The sequence below is a fragment of the Eublepharis macularius genome, chromosome 17 (genome assembly GCF_028583425.1).
Source record: "Eublepharis macularius isolate TG4126 chromosome 17, MPM_Emac_v1.0, whole genome shotgun sequence".
Classification (NCBI taxonomy): domain Eukaryota; kingdom Metazoa; phylum Chordata; class Lepidosauria; order Squamata; family Eublepharidae; genus Eublepharis; species Eublepharis macularius.
Window position 1 is genome coordinate 19,035,132 of NC_072806.1, and position 14,085 is coordinate 19,049,216.

At 47.3% G+C, this 14,085-nt stretch overlaps 1 protein-coding gene across 1 annotated transcript in view; it reads left to right on the forward strand.

Annotated features, from left to right (window-relative positions):
* The window catches only part of STX1A (syntaxin 1A), a 64,073-nt gene that overhangs the window by 27,179 nt on the left and 22,809 nt on the right, over nucleotides 1-14,085 (forward strand). The window contains exon 4 of the mRNA XM_055001989.1: nucleotides 13,881-13,955. Within this exon, the coding sequence (XP_054857964.1) occupies nucleotides 13,881-13,955 (75 nt within the window). The remainder of the gene's footprint in view (nucleotides 1-13,880; nucleotides 13,956-14,085) is intronic.

A 14,085-nucleotide genomic window follows, 5' to 3' on the forward strand; every position in this document is an offset into this window, starting at 1 on the left:
AGGGCACCAAAGGCACATTGCAGAGTGTGGGATGCTTTGGAATCAGCAATGCCTCAAACTGCCCCTGAAGAGGCTGTGTGGATGATAACAGAACTGAAGGACAACTTGAGTGGTGGCAGGAAAGTATTGCTGCTGTTTTTAAAAAAGAGATGTGTGTGTAAACACCCCTAAGTGTCTTCACTGTGTCTGTGCCATTCTGAGTCTTTAAGCACCCATAGCTAGACCAAGATGTGGAGTAGGGGTAGACCTCTCTGGAGGCCTTGTAGTTAGCGGCAGAGAGATGGAACTATGCCTGGAGGGGTGGGGAGGCTACAAGAACCCTGCCTAGAGTCCCTTAAGTAGAAGAAAAGGGCCTGTTTACTAGGCAAGCTCATTTTGTTTGTACTGCAATGTTTTCTAGGGTTCAGGAGGGCATTTTTATAAAGGGGTTGTAGTAAATCGAATTGGGCACAAAGGCACTTTCATAAAGAGAACATGGCTGTAGTTTATTGCCCTGTTTACTGTATGTATTTTCTTGTTCGAACCGCACCATTTTTGAATGTTGGTAATCTGGTTGCTACATTGTTGACAGCATATTTTATACTGCAGCATATTTACACATATTTTATGCAACAGTATATTTTATGTTTCCTTTATTCTGTTGTTTCTCTAACTTTGCAATCTACTCTGAGTCGTGGCAAGAAATTGGTGGAGAGTGCCCTCAAGTCGTAGCTGACTTTTGGCGACCCCTGGTGGACTTTTCATGGCAAGAGACTAACAGAGGTGGTTTGCCATTGCCTGCCTCTGCAACCCATCCAATTATTAACCAAAGTTGGCCCTGCTTAGCTTCTGAGATCTGATGAGATCAGGCTCACCTGGGCCATCCAGGTCAGAGCCAGCAAGAATGTATAGTAAAATAAAATAAATAAAGGGCCACACATGGCCAGTTAAGAGACTTCCTACTGCCAACCCAGCCTTTTCCCTGTCAGTTTACTAGGCTAGGTCCGACCTGCAGGCAGCATTAAGGTTCGTTGGTTCGAGCCCCAGACCCCCACATTCTTTCTCCCGCTTTCTGGCGTTCAGGGATCTGACTTGTGTGGGGTGATGTGCTAGGTTTGAGCGGACGGCCATCTTGCCTCCAGAACAGGAGGGCGGCTATCTGGCTGGTCTGGCTCTGACGCCTGGCCCGCTGCCCTCATCTGCAGTGCCCACAGTCCTGCTGTAGTCCTGTACGGATGCCAGCAATTTCTCTGCCAGCTTGCCCACTTTGCAGCTTGCTGGCTGAATGTCTCTCTCTCTTCTTCCTCCTTCTCCAAGTTTGTCCTCCCACAGAGTTTTCGTGCCGGCTTCCTGCTGTCTTGTCACCAGCAGGGTCTGTTTCTCCTCCTTCCTTCCCCTTCTTCAGCTGCACCCTGGTTGAAAGCACCTTCCTTTGCCTTCTCCAAATCCAGCTTTCAAACAGCCAGGGCTCCTCAGCGTAGACAGGAAGCATCTTTAAGCTCTTCACTGCCCAAGTATTCCCAGCTAGCGAGGCCCAACCAGCAAGGAGGCTCATAGCCAGAAGTTTTATGATGGGGTGCTTGTGCGTACACTGAAGGAGGGGCTAGAGTTGGCATGATGCTCCCGTCATCCTAAATCCAGAAGTGGTGGAGCTTTATGACATAATAGGATGGGGTCCAGTGATGTCACAATGAATAGTTTTGTGAATAATGGGACTTCTGCACACCGATAAAGATGTGCCACATGTGTGCAATCATAATCATATGTCTTTGAAGAGAGAGGTTATTTACTTCATTTATACTTTCCTTTTCTCTGCAATGGGTACTGAAAGTGGCTTAACATCATTCTCCTCGCCATGTCACGGGTAAAAGAGGGTCGTGTGCGACATGTCTAGTATGGGTGTTCCCCACAGAGGTCCTTTAGCCCCCTCCCACACACCCCTCTCTCTCCTGCTCCCTTACTGGCTGCCATTACTCTGGTCTGAGAGTTCAACTAGGGAGGGCCCAGAGCACCCCCTTGTTCCCTTCACTCTTTCTAACAGCACCCTTCTACTGGTCAGGGCATTGCCACTGCCAGGTGACCTCACAACAACCCTGAGAGGTAGGTTAGGCTGAGAGTTGGGTTGCTAGGTATCTTTATCCTCCAGTGTGTGTGGTTGGGGGGGGGGCTGTACTCACCAGTGTGGAAATCTCCTGGCTTGATGCAATTGCGGAAGTGACATCATCGCACTTTACATGGGGCCAATTCTTTTAGAATCATCCCATTTGGGGTCCAAATCAGCTCCTGCAAAGTGTGGGAACTCTTGCCCAGGTTGTCTGCTGGTGGTGGGGGGATTACTAGGCAATGGAGTTTGCCTGCTCTTGGTGGGCACCTGGGAAACCTGGCTGAGAGGGTGTGACTAGTACAAGGTCACTCAGTAAACTTCCACAGCAGAGCGGGAATTTGAATCTGAGTCTCCGAGATCCTAGTCCAACACTCTAACCACTACATTTCACTTCGTCAGATGCATCTGACAAAGAAAGTTGTAGTTCTCAAAAGCTTATTCTACAATAAAGTTGGTTAGTCTTAAAGGTGCTACTGGACTCTTTACTATTTTGCAACTACAGACTAACACGACTAACTTCTCTGGATCTACACCGCCAGGGCCGGTGTGCCCATTGAGGCAGGTCCGGCCCCCGCCTTTAGTGCTGAGGCACCGAAGGGCGTGCCAGGGGCAGAGGCGCGCACCACGGAGCTGGCATGCCTGGCCTGCAGATGCTGCAGCCTGCCAGCCTCGTGCTGCCACCGCCACCAACACATGCCCCTGGCTGGGTGCAGCAGCTGCTGGCCAGACACAGCAGGCGTCCGGGGAGGCATGTGGAACCTCCCCAGCCACCCACCGCGCCCAACTGGGAGTGCAGGCAGCCTCCGCACACCGTCCCAGCCGCCTGCCAGCCAACGGGGCCAGCTTGCTGCGTGATGACGTCACATGCAGTGACATCATCCCACAGTCCGGGGCGGGGGGCGCGCGTAGGGGCAGCCGCGGGCATCAGAAACCCTGGCGCCGCCCCTGTACACCGCACTGTCTCTCAAGAGGATTCTACCGGATTAACCACTCTAAAAGATAAAAACAACATGGATATTAACTATGTGCTAAACATAAAAAAGTTTCTCAAGATTTTAGTGCCAATTATTGCCTCCCATTTCCAGTTTACATGTGCAATAGTTGCCACAAGCAGGCCCACGCAGCAGAAGCTATGCATATAGCACACCATTAGCTATCCAGGGAAGAAGTAGTTTCGTATGATGATACTAAGAGTCCCTTCTTTGATTTCGTTACAGCACAGTCCTAAACAGAGTCACACCCTTCTAAACCCATTGACTTTAGTGGACTCGGTAGGATGTAAGTCTGCTTAGGATCTCACTGTTAGTGTATCTGCATTCTTCTCTCAAGAGATACTGCAGGGCACAAGGCTGTGAGGGTAGGATTCAAAACTACTCTGGGAAAACTAGAGTGAGGAGACAGAAATTAACCAGTGCCTTGATCAGTAAAGGGGAGATTCCTAAATCATACCTGCCTACAAATGTCTCCTTCCAATCTAAAAATTATCTCCTAACACCAGATAGGTAGATGGTTGTGGTTACTGTATAGTAAGAGAAAGAACACCCTGCATACATACATGTAAAGGATTTGCAATCTTGCTATTCAGAGAAGGGATTATTCTTGGCTCAGATTTATTTAGATCTTCCCAAAGACCTTGCGATTTTGGAGTCAGGAATAGAGGGTGGGGGTTAAGACTGTCTAGGTATTGTGCCCCTTCAGCCTTCTGCACGGACAAATTCTGTTTTTCTGCAGAGAGGGGTTCTGGAGTTTAAACCTGCTTGAGCAGTTTGCCTCTTCCTTTAACCCCAATACCAGATTCATTTAATTTTTTTGCAGTGGATGAGTGGGTGAGGGGAGGACAAGAGCTTGACAGTGGTTATTCATCATTTGTGAGTTGAAGGTACTCTGTATGTGCTCAAAGGCATGCATGCTTGCATGCCTTCACACCAGCAAGGTGATTTGCAATTAATGACTAAAAACATTTAACAATGCCAGAGAAACTGGGCCTTAACTTTTCTGCTTCTGCCCCCCCCCATTTATTATTGAAGCAGGTTCTCCAATGCAAACAGAGAAAATAAGCCCCAAATAGGATCAGTTTCTCTCCAGTTTTCTACCTAGTATTCTCACTTGACACTGCAAGCATTAAAAGAGGCCAGAAATGGTTGTATAATGCCCAGGGCTTTTTTTCTGGGAAAAGAGGTGGTGGAACTCAGTGGGTTGCCCTCGGAGAAATGGTCACATGGCTGGCGGCCCCACCCCCTGATCTCCAGACAGAGGGGAGTTGAGATTGCCCTCCGCGCCATGTCTGGAGATCAGGGGGTGGGGCCACCGGCCATGTGACCATTTTCAAGAGGTTCTGGAACTCTGTTCCCCTGCGTTCCAGCTGAAAAAAAGCCCTGATAATGCCCAACAAAAACTCAACTGCTTCTAACTGAGTGGTTCACTTTTAACAACATTGGGAAATCTAGGGCAGGCAACTTAACTTGAAGGGAGGTGGGGAAGCCACTTAACTGAGACTTTTCCTGGTTCCTGTCCATTAGAGAACCAGAATTGTTCTGGCTTGGGTATGAAGAATTTATGCAGATCTACCACTGCAAATTAAAACTGTTTGCCTCCCATTCTCACTCTACAAGGCCTACTTACACTGAAGCCTAAAGGCCTAGCCTATTAAAGAGGCAGTACACAACGGAACCAAGACAGCAGCATAGAGAGAGAGAGAAGAAAAATGTGAATAAATATGATTGGGAAGGAGTAAACTGGCTCAGTTCCAATCAGCTTGCAGCTTCTTGCCCACATTTCTTCCAAGCAATCAGAACAAAAACTGCTTGCACATTTCCCTTTATATCTGTGTATCAGAAAGGGCTGGAAACTTATACAAAAGCTAGGAATTCAGTGGTGGGGCATGACATTTTGGTGGGTCATTGTCTCCAAATGCCCCACCCTGTGGCTATGGGGATGCTAGTGAGATTCAAACTTCCTTGCTTATCCTCTCAATGGCCATCCCAGGGTTTATATTTACTCACCTCTGAAGTTCTTGCTGGCAGCAGGAAAAAGTGGAGAAGGTGGGCTTGGTCTTTCATCCCTTTTACACTAGATTGGTCCAGTGACTTATATAGGTGCCAACCACAGCCTTAATTCTAATTTTTTATTCATTTATACCCTGCTTTTCTCCACACTGGGGAACAAAGTGGTTCACATGGTTCTCTCCTCTTCTCCATTTTATCTTCATAACAACCTTGTGAGGTAGGTTAGGATGGGAGAGAGTGACTGGCCAAGGTCACCCAACAAGCTTTCATGGCAGAGCGGGGATTTGAACTGGTGTCTCCCTGATTCTGCTTTGACATTCTCCCTACTATGCCACGCTGCCTTTTACATATCCACCCTTCTGGGCCCTAGACATGCTTATATGGATCACCCTGATATTGAAACCTTCAGCACTTAATGATTTCGTATAAGATTGTCCTGAAGGGCCAAAGTAGAAATTCCATGCCTAAAGCTCCCATTAAATAATCACTTGTGCCTTTGATACATGGAGGGGAATACGCCTCCAGAATATTTGACGCATGAAGGGGGAAATGACTTCAGAATATTTGACACATGGAAGGAAGACAACTTCAGAATATTTGACACATACAGTTATCCAGGGCTTTTTTTCTGGGAAAAGAGGTGGTGGAACTCAGTGGGTTGCCCTTGGAGAAAATGGTCACATGGCTGGTGGCCCCGCCCCCTGATCTCCAGACAGAGGGGAGTTTGCGGAGGTCAATCTAAACTCCCCTCTGTCTGGAGATCAGGGGGCGGGGCCACCTGCCATGTGACCATTTTCAAGAGGTTCCGGAACTCCGCCCTGCAGTTATCAAGTTTAGAGGACCGCTGCACAAAGGGAATGTGGCTTGTGCCTCCCATCCCCTCTGTTTTCCTGATCTAAAACAGTCCAGGGGAGATGCTGCTTGCCCTGTTGGGGAAACACAAGTGTTGCTCTGGGTGGTGGCAGAGAGTGCCGTCATTTCATAGCTGACTTGTGGTGACCTCTGGCGGGGTTTTCATGGCAAGAGACTAACAGAGGTGGCCCACATGCTTACCCCAGCAATCTGAATAGAGTTGAATCCCTGCATATCTAATGACCAAACTTTAATAAATGTTGGGAGCCCCACACAGCGAACTGCCCGCTTCTTGTCTGGTTTGGTCCTCTCGTGCTCCCCAAGGAGAGTACCATTTTGTGAACAGCCCGTTCCCCCTCTTCCACAGCAACAAGGGTCGGTTAATCCCTAAGGGTCGATTCACACAGGCATGTAGAATATATGATGAATTTGATCTTAACTCTGGATTGCTCTCTACCGTGGATGCAAGCTCCCTCCACTGAGGAGTCTTGTTGCGGTGCAGAAATTGCTTGGTTTTGTGATGGCGTCCCGCTGCATCCACAAGCGAAAGGAGCGCTGGGTGTTTGTGAGAGAGCTCAGGTCCTGTGAGAGGCTACATGGCAGGGATGATAGAGTGTATCATTAGAATTTGTGGGGGAGGCTGATCCAGGACCAGGACAAGATGCTGGAGAGAGCAAGAACAGCAACTGCCTGGCTTTAAATTAAACTCCACAAAGAGGAAAGGGGAAAATGAAATGGTGGCAAAGGATTGTCAACCTCTAGGTGGTGGCTGGAGATCTCCCGGAATTACAGTTGCCTTCCAGCCCACAGAGATCAGTTTCCTTGGATAAAATGACTGCTTTGAACTCTATGGAATTATACCCTGCTGAGGTTCCTCCCCTCCCCAAACCCCACCTTCTCCAGGTTCCACCCCGCAAATCTCCAGGAATTTCCCAGCCTGGAACTAGTCACTGTAGGGTGGGGAGCATTGTGGTGTGTGTGTGTGTGTGTGTGTGTGTGTGTGTGTGTGTGTGTGTTGGGGAGATGGGACAGTTTTCAAAAACGGTTGCAGCAAACCTCTTAGTGGTTTGAGAGCCAAACTACAAGTGACGCCTTACACAGGTTGGACACTTGTCAGCTTCCCTCAAGTTTTGATGGGAAATGTGGGCGTCCTGGTTTTACAGCTTGGCTCTCCATTACAGCTGCAAGACCAGGATGCCTACATTTCCCATCAAAACTTGAGGGAAGCCGACTAGTGTCCAACCTGTGTAAGACGTCACTTGTAGTTTGGCTCTGAGTGTTTGAATAGGATCAGAGACCTGAGTCCAAATCCTTATTCTGTCATGAAGCTTATTGCATGACCTTTGGCTAGTTGACTACTTTCTCAACTTGATCTACCTCACAGGGTTGTGGTGAGGAAGGAAATGCTGGGACCTTCCAATCCATATAAGCATATTGTACTCTTTGGAGGAAGAAGAGCTAAACATAAAGATAAATTATGAAATCATCTTGGTTCCCCCCCCCCAAATTGTGTGGGAGTGTTTATTTCTTTTTCTTCCCTTCTTTTTTTAACACTTCTGTCCCACAAATGCCACACGGTGCCTCCTCCTGTGGTGGAGAGAAAACCCACGCACAAATTCCAATCGTAAAGCAAAGGGGTTACAAAATGGAAATATTTAACAAGGATTGGAATTTTGATTAATTTTTTAAAACAGAAAACATTGATACGGAGAGACCATGGCTGTAGATTACTCAAAAATCTACTTTTAAAGTGGAAGAGCTGGACTAGTCTGTGTACACTTGAAAAGGAAGTCCGTCAGGTTGGGAGAGGAGAAGTCACTAAGAAGGCTCTGCAATCTTTCTGCCCTTTTTTGATCAGTTGGTGCACTTCTGGTGCATGTTCGTAGACATGTTAGTGTAGGAAGGAACAGCCCAGTCACTTTCAGTTGCTGCTTTTGGCATCACAAGGAAGCATCCAACACCTTTCTTCCCAAACCTGTCCAAGATATGTTAGCGAATTGGCCATCTTGCTTTCACCCTGGTAACTCTTGGCAAGTGTAGAGGAGGCCAGAGAGCCTTAAGTAGTGAAAAGGGCAGTAGGGGTTGGGCCACAGCAGCTGCAGGCAGGCTTTGGGCACAAAATCAGACCTGCTGGTCGGAGCAATGAACCTGCTTGGTATAGCACAGCCAACAAGCAGTTGGTGAACATCTGGCAGAATCGCGTGCTTGCCTGAATCAACAGTTGTAATTAGGGCTGTAAGTTTCAGTCAGGGTTGTGAATTTCACTCAGCTGATTAGCCAATAAAAGCTTTAGCTAATTAACACGGAGGGTGGCGTGCATGACTTAAGATCCCTCCCTTTTTGGGTAAGGGGCTATGATGGCATTTCTGCCAGGCTGTTGTAATAAAGAAGAGACAAATAAAATGTATATGTGTTTCTTCCCATTGATAATGAAGGCTGTGTAGAGCACTATTCTTTGTATGTTAATGGTGCTATTTAAACACTTAATAACCACACACACAAACCTCTTATACTTCACTCGCTTCTACGAGCACCTGCAGATTATTGATCGATACATTTTTATCCCATTCTGCCTTAAAGGAGCTCAGGGTGGTGTATGTGACTCCTTCATTTTGTCCTTAAAACAGCCCTGTAAGATAGTTTAGACTGAAAAAGTGATAGGTCCAAGGTTATCCAGTCAGTTTCATGGCTGAGTGAAGTTTTGAACCTGTGTTACCTGGGACCTAGAGCCGAATTAGACGAGATGAATTACACAAGTCTATGCGAATGGCCAGATTCAGTTTCCTCCCTCACCTTCCCATATCTCTTTTACCCCTGATGAACTCGTGTCCGTGGCTCTTCTCTGTGCACGTGTCATCAAAAAAGCGATTTATATTGGTGACCATATCATCAAGTCACCGTTGCAGAGTGGTGATTCTGTTTTGCTTCCATGTTCCTCTTCCCTCATAGAAAGGCAATAGGGGACAGGGGATGGTTACAGAGGACAGTTTAAGCATGCACAAACTGGCAGTGCATGATGGGATACCATTCCTGCATCTTGGAGGAGTGCAGAAGAAACCTGTGCCAGCATGGACATGGGATCAAGCGCAGTCTGGCTGCGCTGGTGAGTGTATAGGAAAGCAACAGGGAAACGCATGTAAGTCCGTTTGCATGTTGTTCGCGTGTCATTCGTATTGTGTAGTTCAGCTCCTAGTTTGACAGTCTAGCACTTCATTGGCCCTCACATTCAAATGTCATCAATGTAACTGATTTACAGTGAAATCCTAAGTAGAGTTACTCCAGTCTAAGCCCACTGATTTCAGTGGGCTTAGACTGGAGTAATTCTACTTAGGATCTCACTGGTAATCTGCTAAAAATTCAATCCCTAAACAATGCTGGATATCATGAAGAATATTCCCCCTCTTCTCTCCAACATCTAATGTTCAAAAGTTGTAAGAAACAGATATGCATCTGAGAAAGTGGATTCTGGCCCCTCAAATGTTATGCCACAATAAACTGCTGTGTAGCTGTTTAAGGAATAGGTCCTTGGAGACTGGCTTCCTCCACGTCCCCCAGCTGTTTCTTCCCTCCAACCAATCACATGTTGGCGAGTTTGCATCTGTCAGGAGAGATGCTGCAGCCATCCCCAATGGAGCCCCCATCAATCTTGAGCTCTATAAGTCCTGCCACCCGCCTGTTTAATAGATTTCTGGCTTTTCAGGGCTTTGCAATGTTATTAATGAGCCAGCCAGGCAGAGCGCAGCAAGGCTGATTTTCCCAGATTGGGTTGGGGCCTTATTAGCCCAACAGTGACAGCTGCCTTCATGCCCCCCCTCCCCAATGCTTGCAAGACAAATTGGCCGCTGGAGATGTTTTTGTGTTTGAAAATCCAAGGAATAATAATAATAATAATTATTATTATTATTAGACAGAAGGTGGTGATGTCAGACCTGGAAAGGAAGTGTCTTCAAAGTGTTGCTTAGCTTGCAGTGCAATACTAAGAAGAGTTATACCCTGCTTGGGCTTAGAAGGATATAACCCTGTTTAAGACTGGACTATCGAGTTGGGATCGCCTTTTGTGATGTCCAGCAGTGTTTGTTTGGGGACAACAGCCTGCTTAATTTACACAGCATCCTCTTCTCCCAAAGAAGGTGATCTACAATAAAGAACTGATTTCATTTAGAAGAAAAATATTGCTCCCAAATCATTGCTCACCCCCATGAAAAAGCAATAAAGAAGTTGAAAAATGAGCGAATGGTCTTTTTGTGAACAGGAGATACTATTGTGTGCAGTATGAAAAGTTGAATGCATTCTCTCTCTACAGTTGTGTTGCTTGATGTTTGCTTAATGAGCATTGAGAGCTAGTGGGTACAAGCTACACGATGTAGGATAGCCAACCTTAAGCTGGGGCCTGGAGTTCTCCCAGAATTACAGTTGGTCTCCTGACTATGGAGATCAGTTCCCACAGGGAAATGGCAGCTTTGGAGGGTGGACTCTATGGTTTCATAGAGCTCTCTTGCCTCCTCAAACCCCCAACTTCCCCAGGAACCACCCCCAAATTGCCAGAAAATTCCCAAGCCAGAGATGGAAACCTATCTCTGGATGGGAGACTGGCAGAAACAGTTTGGAAGTGGCCTGTGAAATCTGAATTTGTTTGGCTAACTGGAAAGAGTAAACTTGGGGAGAGTCCAAGGATCTGCTCTTGTTCTGGGGGAGGCGAGGCTGCTTTAAAAACTTGTGTGGGAGCTGCTCTTCTATTGCTCAGCTTGTCTCTCTATGTGTGTTATGTACCATCAAGTCTCCAACCAGGGCTCTGTTTCTGGGAAAAGAGGTGGTGGAACTCAGTGGGTTGCCCTCGGAGAAAATGGTCACATGGCTGGTGGCCCCGCCCCCTGATCTCCAGACAGAAGGGAGTTTAGATTGCCTTCTGTGCCGCTCGTGGCGCGGAGGGCAGTCTAAACTCCCTTCTGTCTGGAGATCAGGGGGCGGGGCCACCTGCCATGCGACCATTTTCAAGAGGTTCCAGAACTCTGTTCTACCGCGTTCCTGCTGATAAGAAACCCTGCCTCCAACCTATGGTGAGCCTATGAATGAAAGACCTCTATCTATGATCTTGCCAAAAAAAACAAAACCTGCAAAGTCTCCAGGATTTCTTCCTCATGCAGAAAATTGTCCTGTTATGCCAAAAAAAAAAGAAAAAAGGCACAGATTAAAGTCTTCTCTGGATCCCTTCATCTGCCCTCCAAAACACTTCGCCTTCTTTCCATCTCTGTTTGGTTCTTTAAATATTTCGTGGAGGCCTCTATGCATTTGGAATTGGATTAATATTTTAGGACCTTCCTCTAAGTTGCTCCTGGCTGCTGGCGTGGCTTTGCTGAAGGATTTAAAAGTCCTTGAGGCTTAATTTCCACTTCAAACAGGTCTTTAATCTGTCTGATGGAAAGGAGAGCGCTTGGCTGTGGGAAATCTCCCACCAAGTGCTGGAGGCCAGCTTCCTCATACCTGTTGACAGAGGATGAGCAGATGAACCACATTCTGAAGAAACCACGTTCTGGGTCTCTGCCTCTTAAATCCCAAAACCTCCCCTTTGGAATGCAAAAGCAGAAGGGACAAGGGAGGGCTGGGTACCTACGCAGCATGTTGGGGCTTAACTATGGTACTGAAGGAGGATATAAGGAAAAAAGAGTGCCTCTGAACCTATGCAAAGGGCATTTCACAAAAATTTAGATTCCCCCATATAAACTGTCACTATGGGGGATGCCAAGCTGGGCTTTGTTGCGCCCCTGACTGTGGAAGCTTGAAGGTCTTGATCCTGGCAACAGGCACCTTGTGGCCATCTTGGGGCCTGTGTTAAGAAGAGATGAGCTGTGGCTATGGTTACCAACCTCCAGGTGGGGCCTGGAGTTTGCCCATGTTTACAACTGATCTCCAGACTACAACGATCAGGTCCCCTGGAGGAGAACTTCAGATTTCTTGGCATCACACCCTCATTGCATCTCCCTCACCTCTGCAAACTCCACCCTCCCTATGCACCACTCCCAAATCTCCAGGCATTTCCCAAGTTGGAGTTGGCAACCCTAGCACTGTTGCTGTGTGTCCTTACAGTGGTACCAGAATTGGCTGAGGTTGTGTCATCGCATCCTCGGTGCCACCCAAGACTCTGTTGCTCTGCCAGTGTTGCCTGGTTACATTGATGGTATTCAGACTTCCTATCCAGGTGACGGCAATTATCACCTCTCAAGAGGGCAGGGGAAAGAGCAGTCCCACCTGCTACATCCGTGCCAGGGGAAGAGGAGCGCTAAGAATCCGTGGAAAAGGTTGAGAAAAGGGCAGCTCAAATCAACTCTCCAGGGCAAGGGCTGGGGCCCCTGCCTCTGGAGGGAAGGTAAAATTAAAGATGATTTGTATAGATATGTATCCACGGCTTTTCTCCCCAGTGAGAGGCCAAAGTGGCTTACATGATCTTTTCCCCCTCCTGCATTTTATTCTTGCAAGAACCCTATGTCAGGTGGGTGGGGCCACCTGACGTGACCTCTTTGAGGAACTGCCGGAACTGCGTTCCTGTGCGTTTCCCCTTGAAATGAGTCCTGCTAGTTTAAGGAAGAATCAGTGCAGGTGTGGATGAAAGGCAGATAATGCTCTTTATGGGCTCAGATACGTCTGAGGAAGGAATCTCAGTGCTTGGCTCTTGCAAATGGTGATTTTAACCACAGACTTATTCATTTGGGTATCAGAACTGAATTCTTTCTGGGGAGAAAACACATTGGGGCAATTTGGGGTGTGTGTGTGCGGGGGGGGGACAAACAAAACAATTGGGGAATGATATGCAACAGAGGAATTTGGTCCTGGCTGGCACTGGTTATCCAGGGTGATGGGTGGAACCTGGTTTTACAAATTTTTGAAATCTGTGACCAGAGAGGGCAACAGGTTTGACCACCACAGTACTTGCAGCAGTGGAAAAGTAGGCTGTAAGTTCCTAGGGCCCTGACCTGGATAGCCCAGGCAAGCTTGATCTCATCAGATCTCAGAAGCTAAGCAGGGTCAGCCTTGGTGAGTAATTGGATGGGAGACCTCCAGCGAAGACCAGGGTTGCAAAGGCAAGCAATGGCAAACCACCTCTGTTAATCTCTTGCCTTGAAATCCCCAGAAGGGATCACCATAAGCTGTGATATGACAGCACTTTCCACCACCAAGCTCCTGGGGATAGAGTCTCGTCTCTGTCCAAGGCAATTCTGTAAAGTGCCGTTGAGGCTGGAGACACCTTTTCTTTTTACTTAAATAACATCTTTGTTAGGTATTTTTCTCCAAAAATTGTTCAAAGCGCCTTGCAACAGCAAAACAGAAAATATATTAGAATGCCTTAAAAACGATACAATCAGTAAACATGTTATCAGTAGGTGAAAGAAACAATAAATAGCATAAAACCCACATGGTAAGTCGGTCATCCAACAGCCGGCTATAAAATGAATTCATCGGCATTGTAGCTATTCAGTTGCCAAGTTGTTTGAGCACAGTGAACAAAAAGCAAGGAGCAAGATGCTACGTGATCTGGAGGGTACCTGGACCAATCAAAGCAAACACCTTTGCTTGGTGTTTGGTTGGAGCTATCACTGAAAAGGCCCTGCCTTTGATTGCATCTTATCTTCAGAATGCAGGAGGACACAGAACAGGGGCCTCTGATGTCACTCTTAATTAGTGGGAAGGTTCACAGGGGGAAACGTTATTAAGGATAGCTGATTGATAATGGAACAAGCTTGAACAGTTTGGGACCCGTCAAGTCAGAGGCAGAAGACCATCTCCGTTCTTACCGTCTGCCTGAGAGTGGAGGGCTATGTTATACAGCCAGGCGTAAAGTACAGCCTTTTTCCCCCAAAAAAGGTTTGGCACGCAAAACGGGGGTGGGGGAGTGATCCTGTTTGTGAGCCAATTTCCAGCAATTCTTCTGATCTTCTTCCCTCTAGAAACCAAAGAAGAATTGGAGGAGTTAATGTCTGACATCAAAAAGACGGCTAACAAAGTCCGCTCCAAACTCAAGAGTGAGTAGCTGCCTGGGGTGGTGGGGGTGGATGGATTGTGGTGGAGACCCGTATGTAGGGGCCAGTTTGATTCTGCCAGTTGCACAAGAACATAGAGGGCTACAGCTGTCCAACAAGAGGCTGAAGCCAG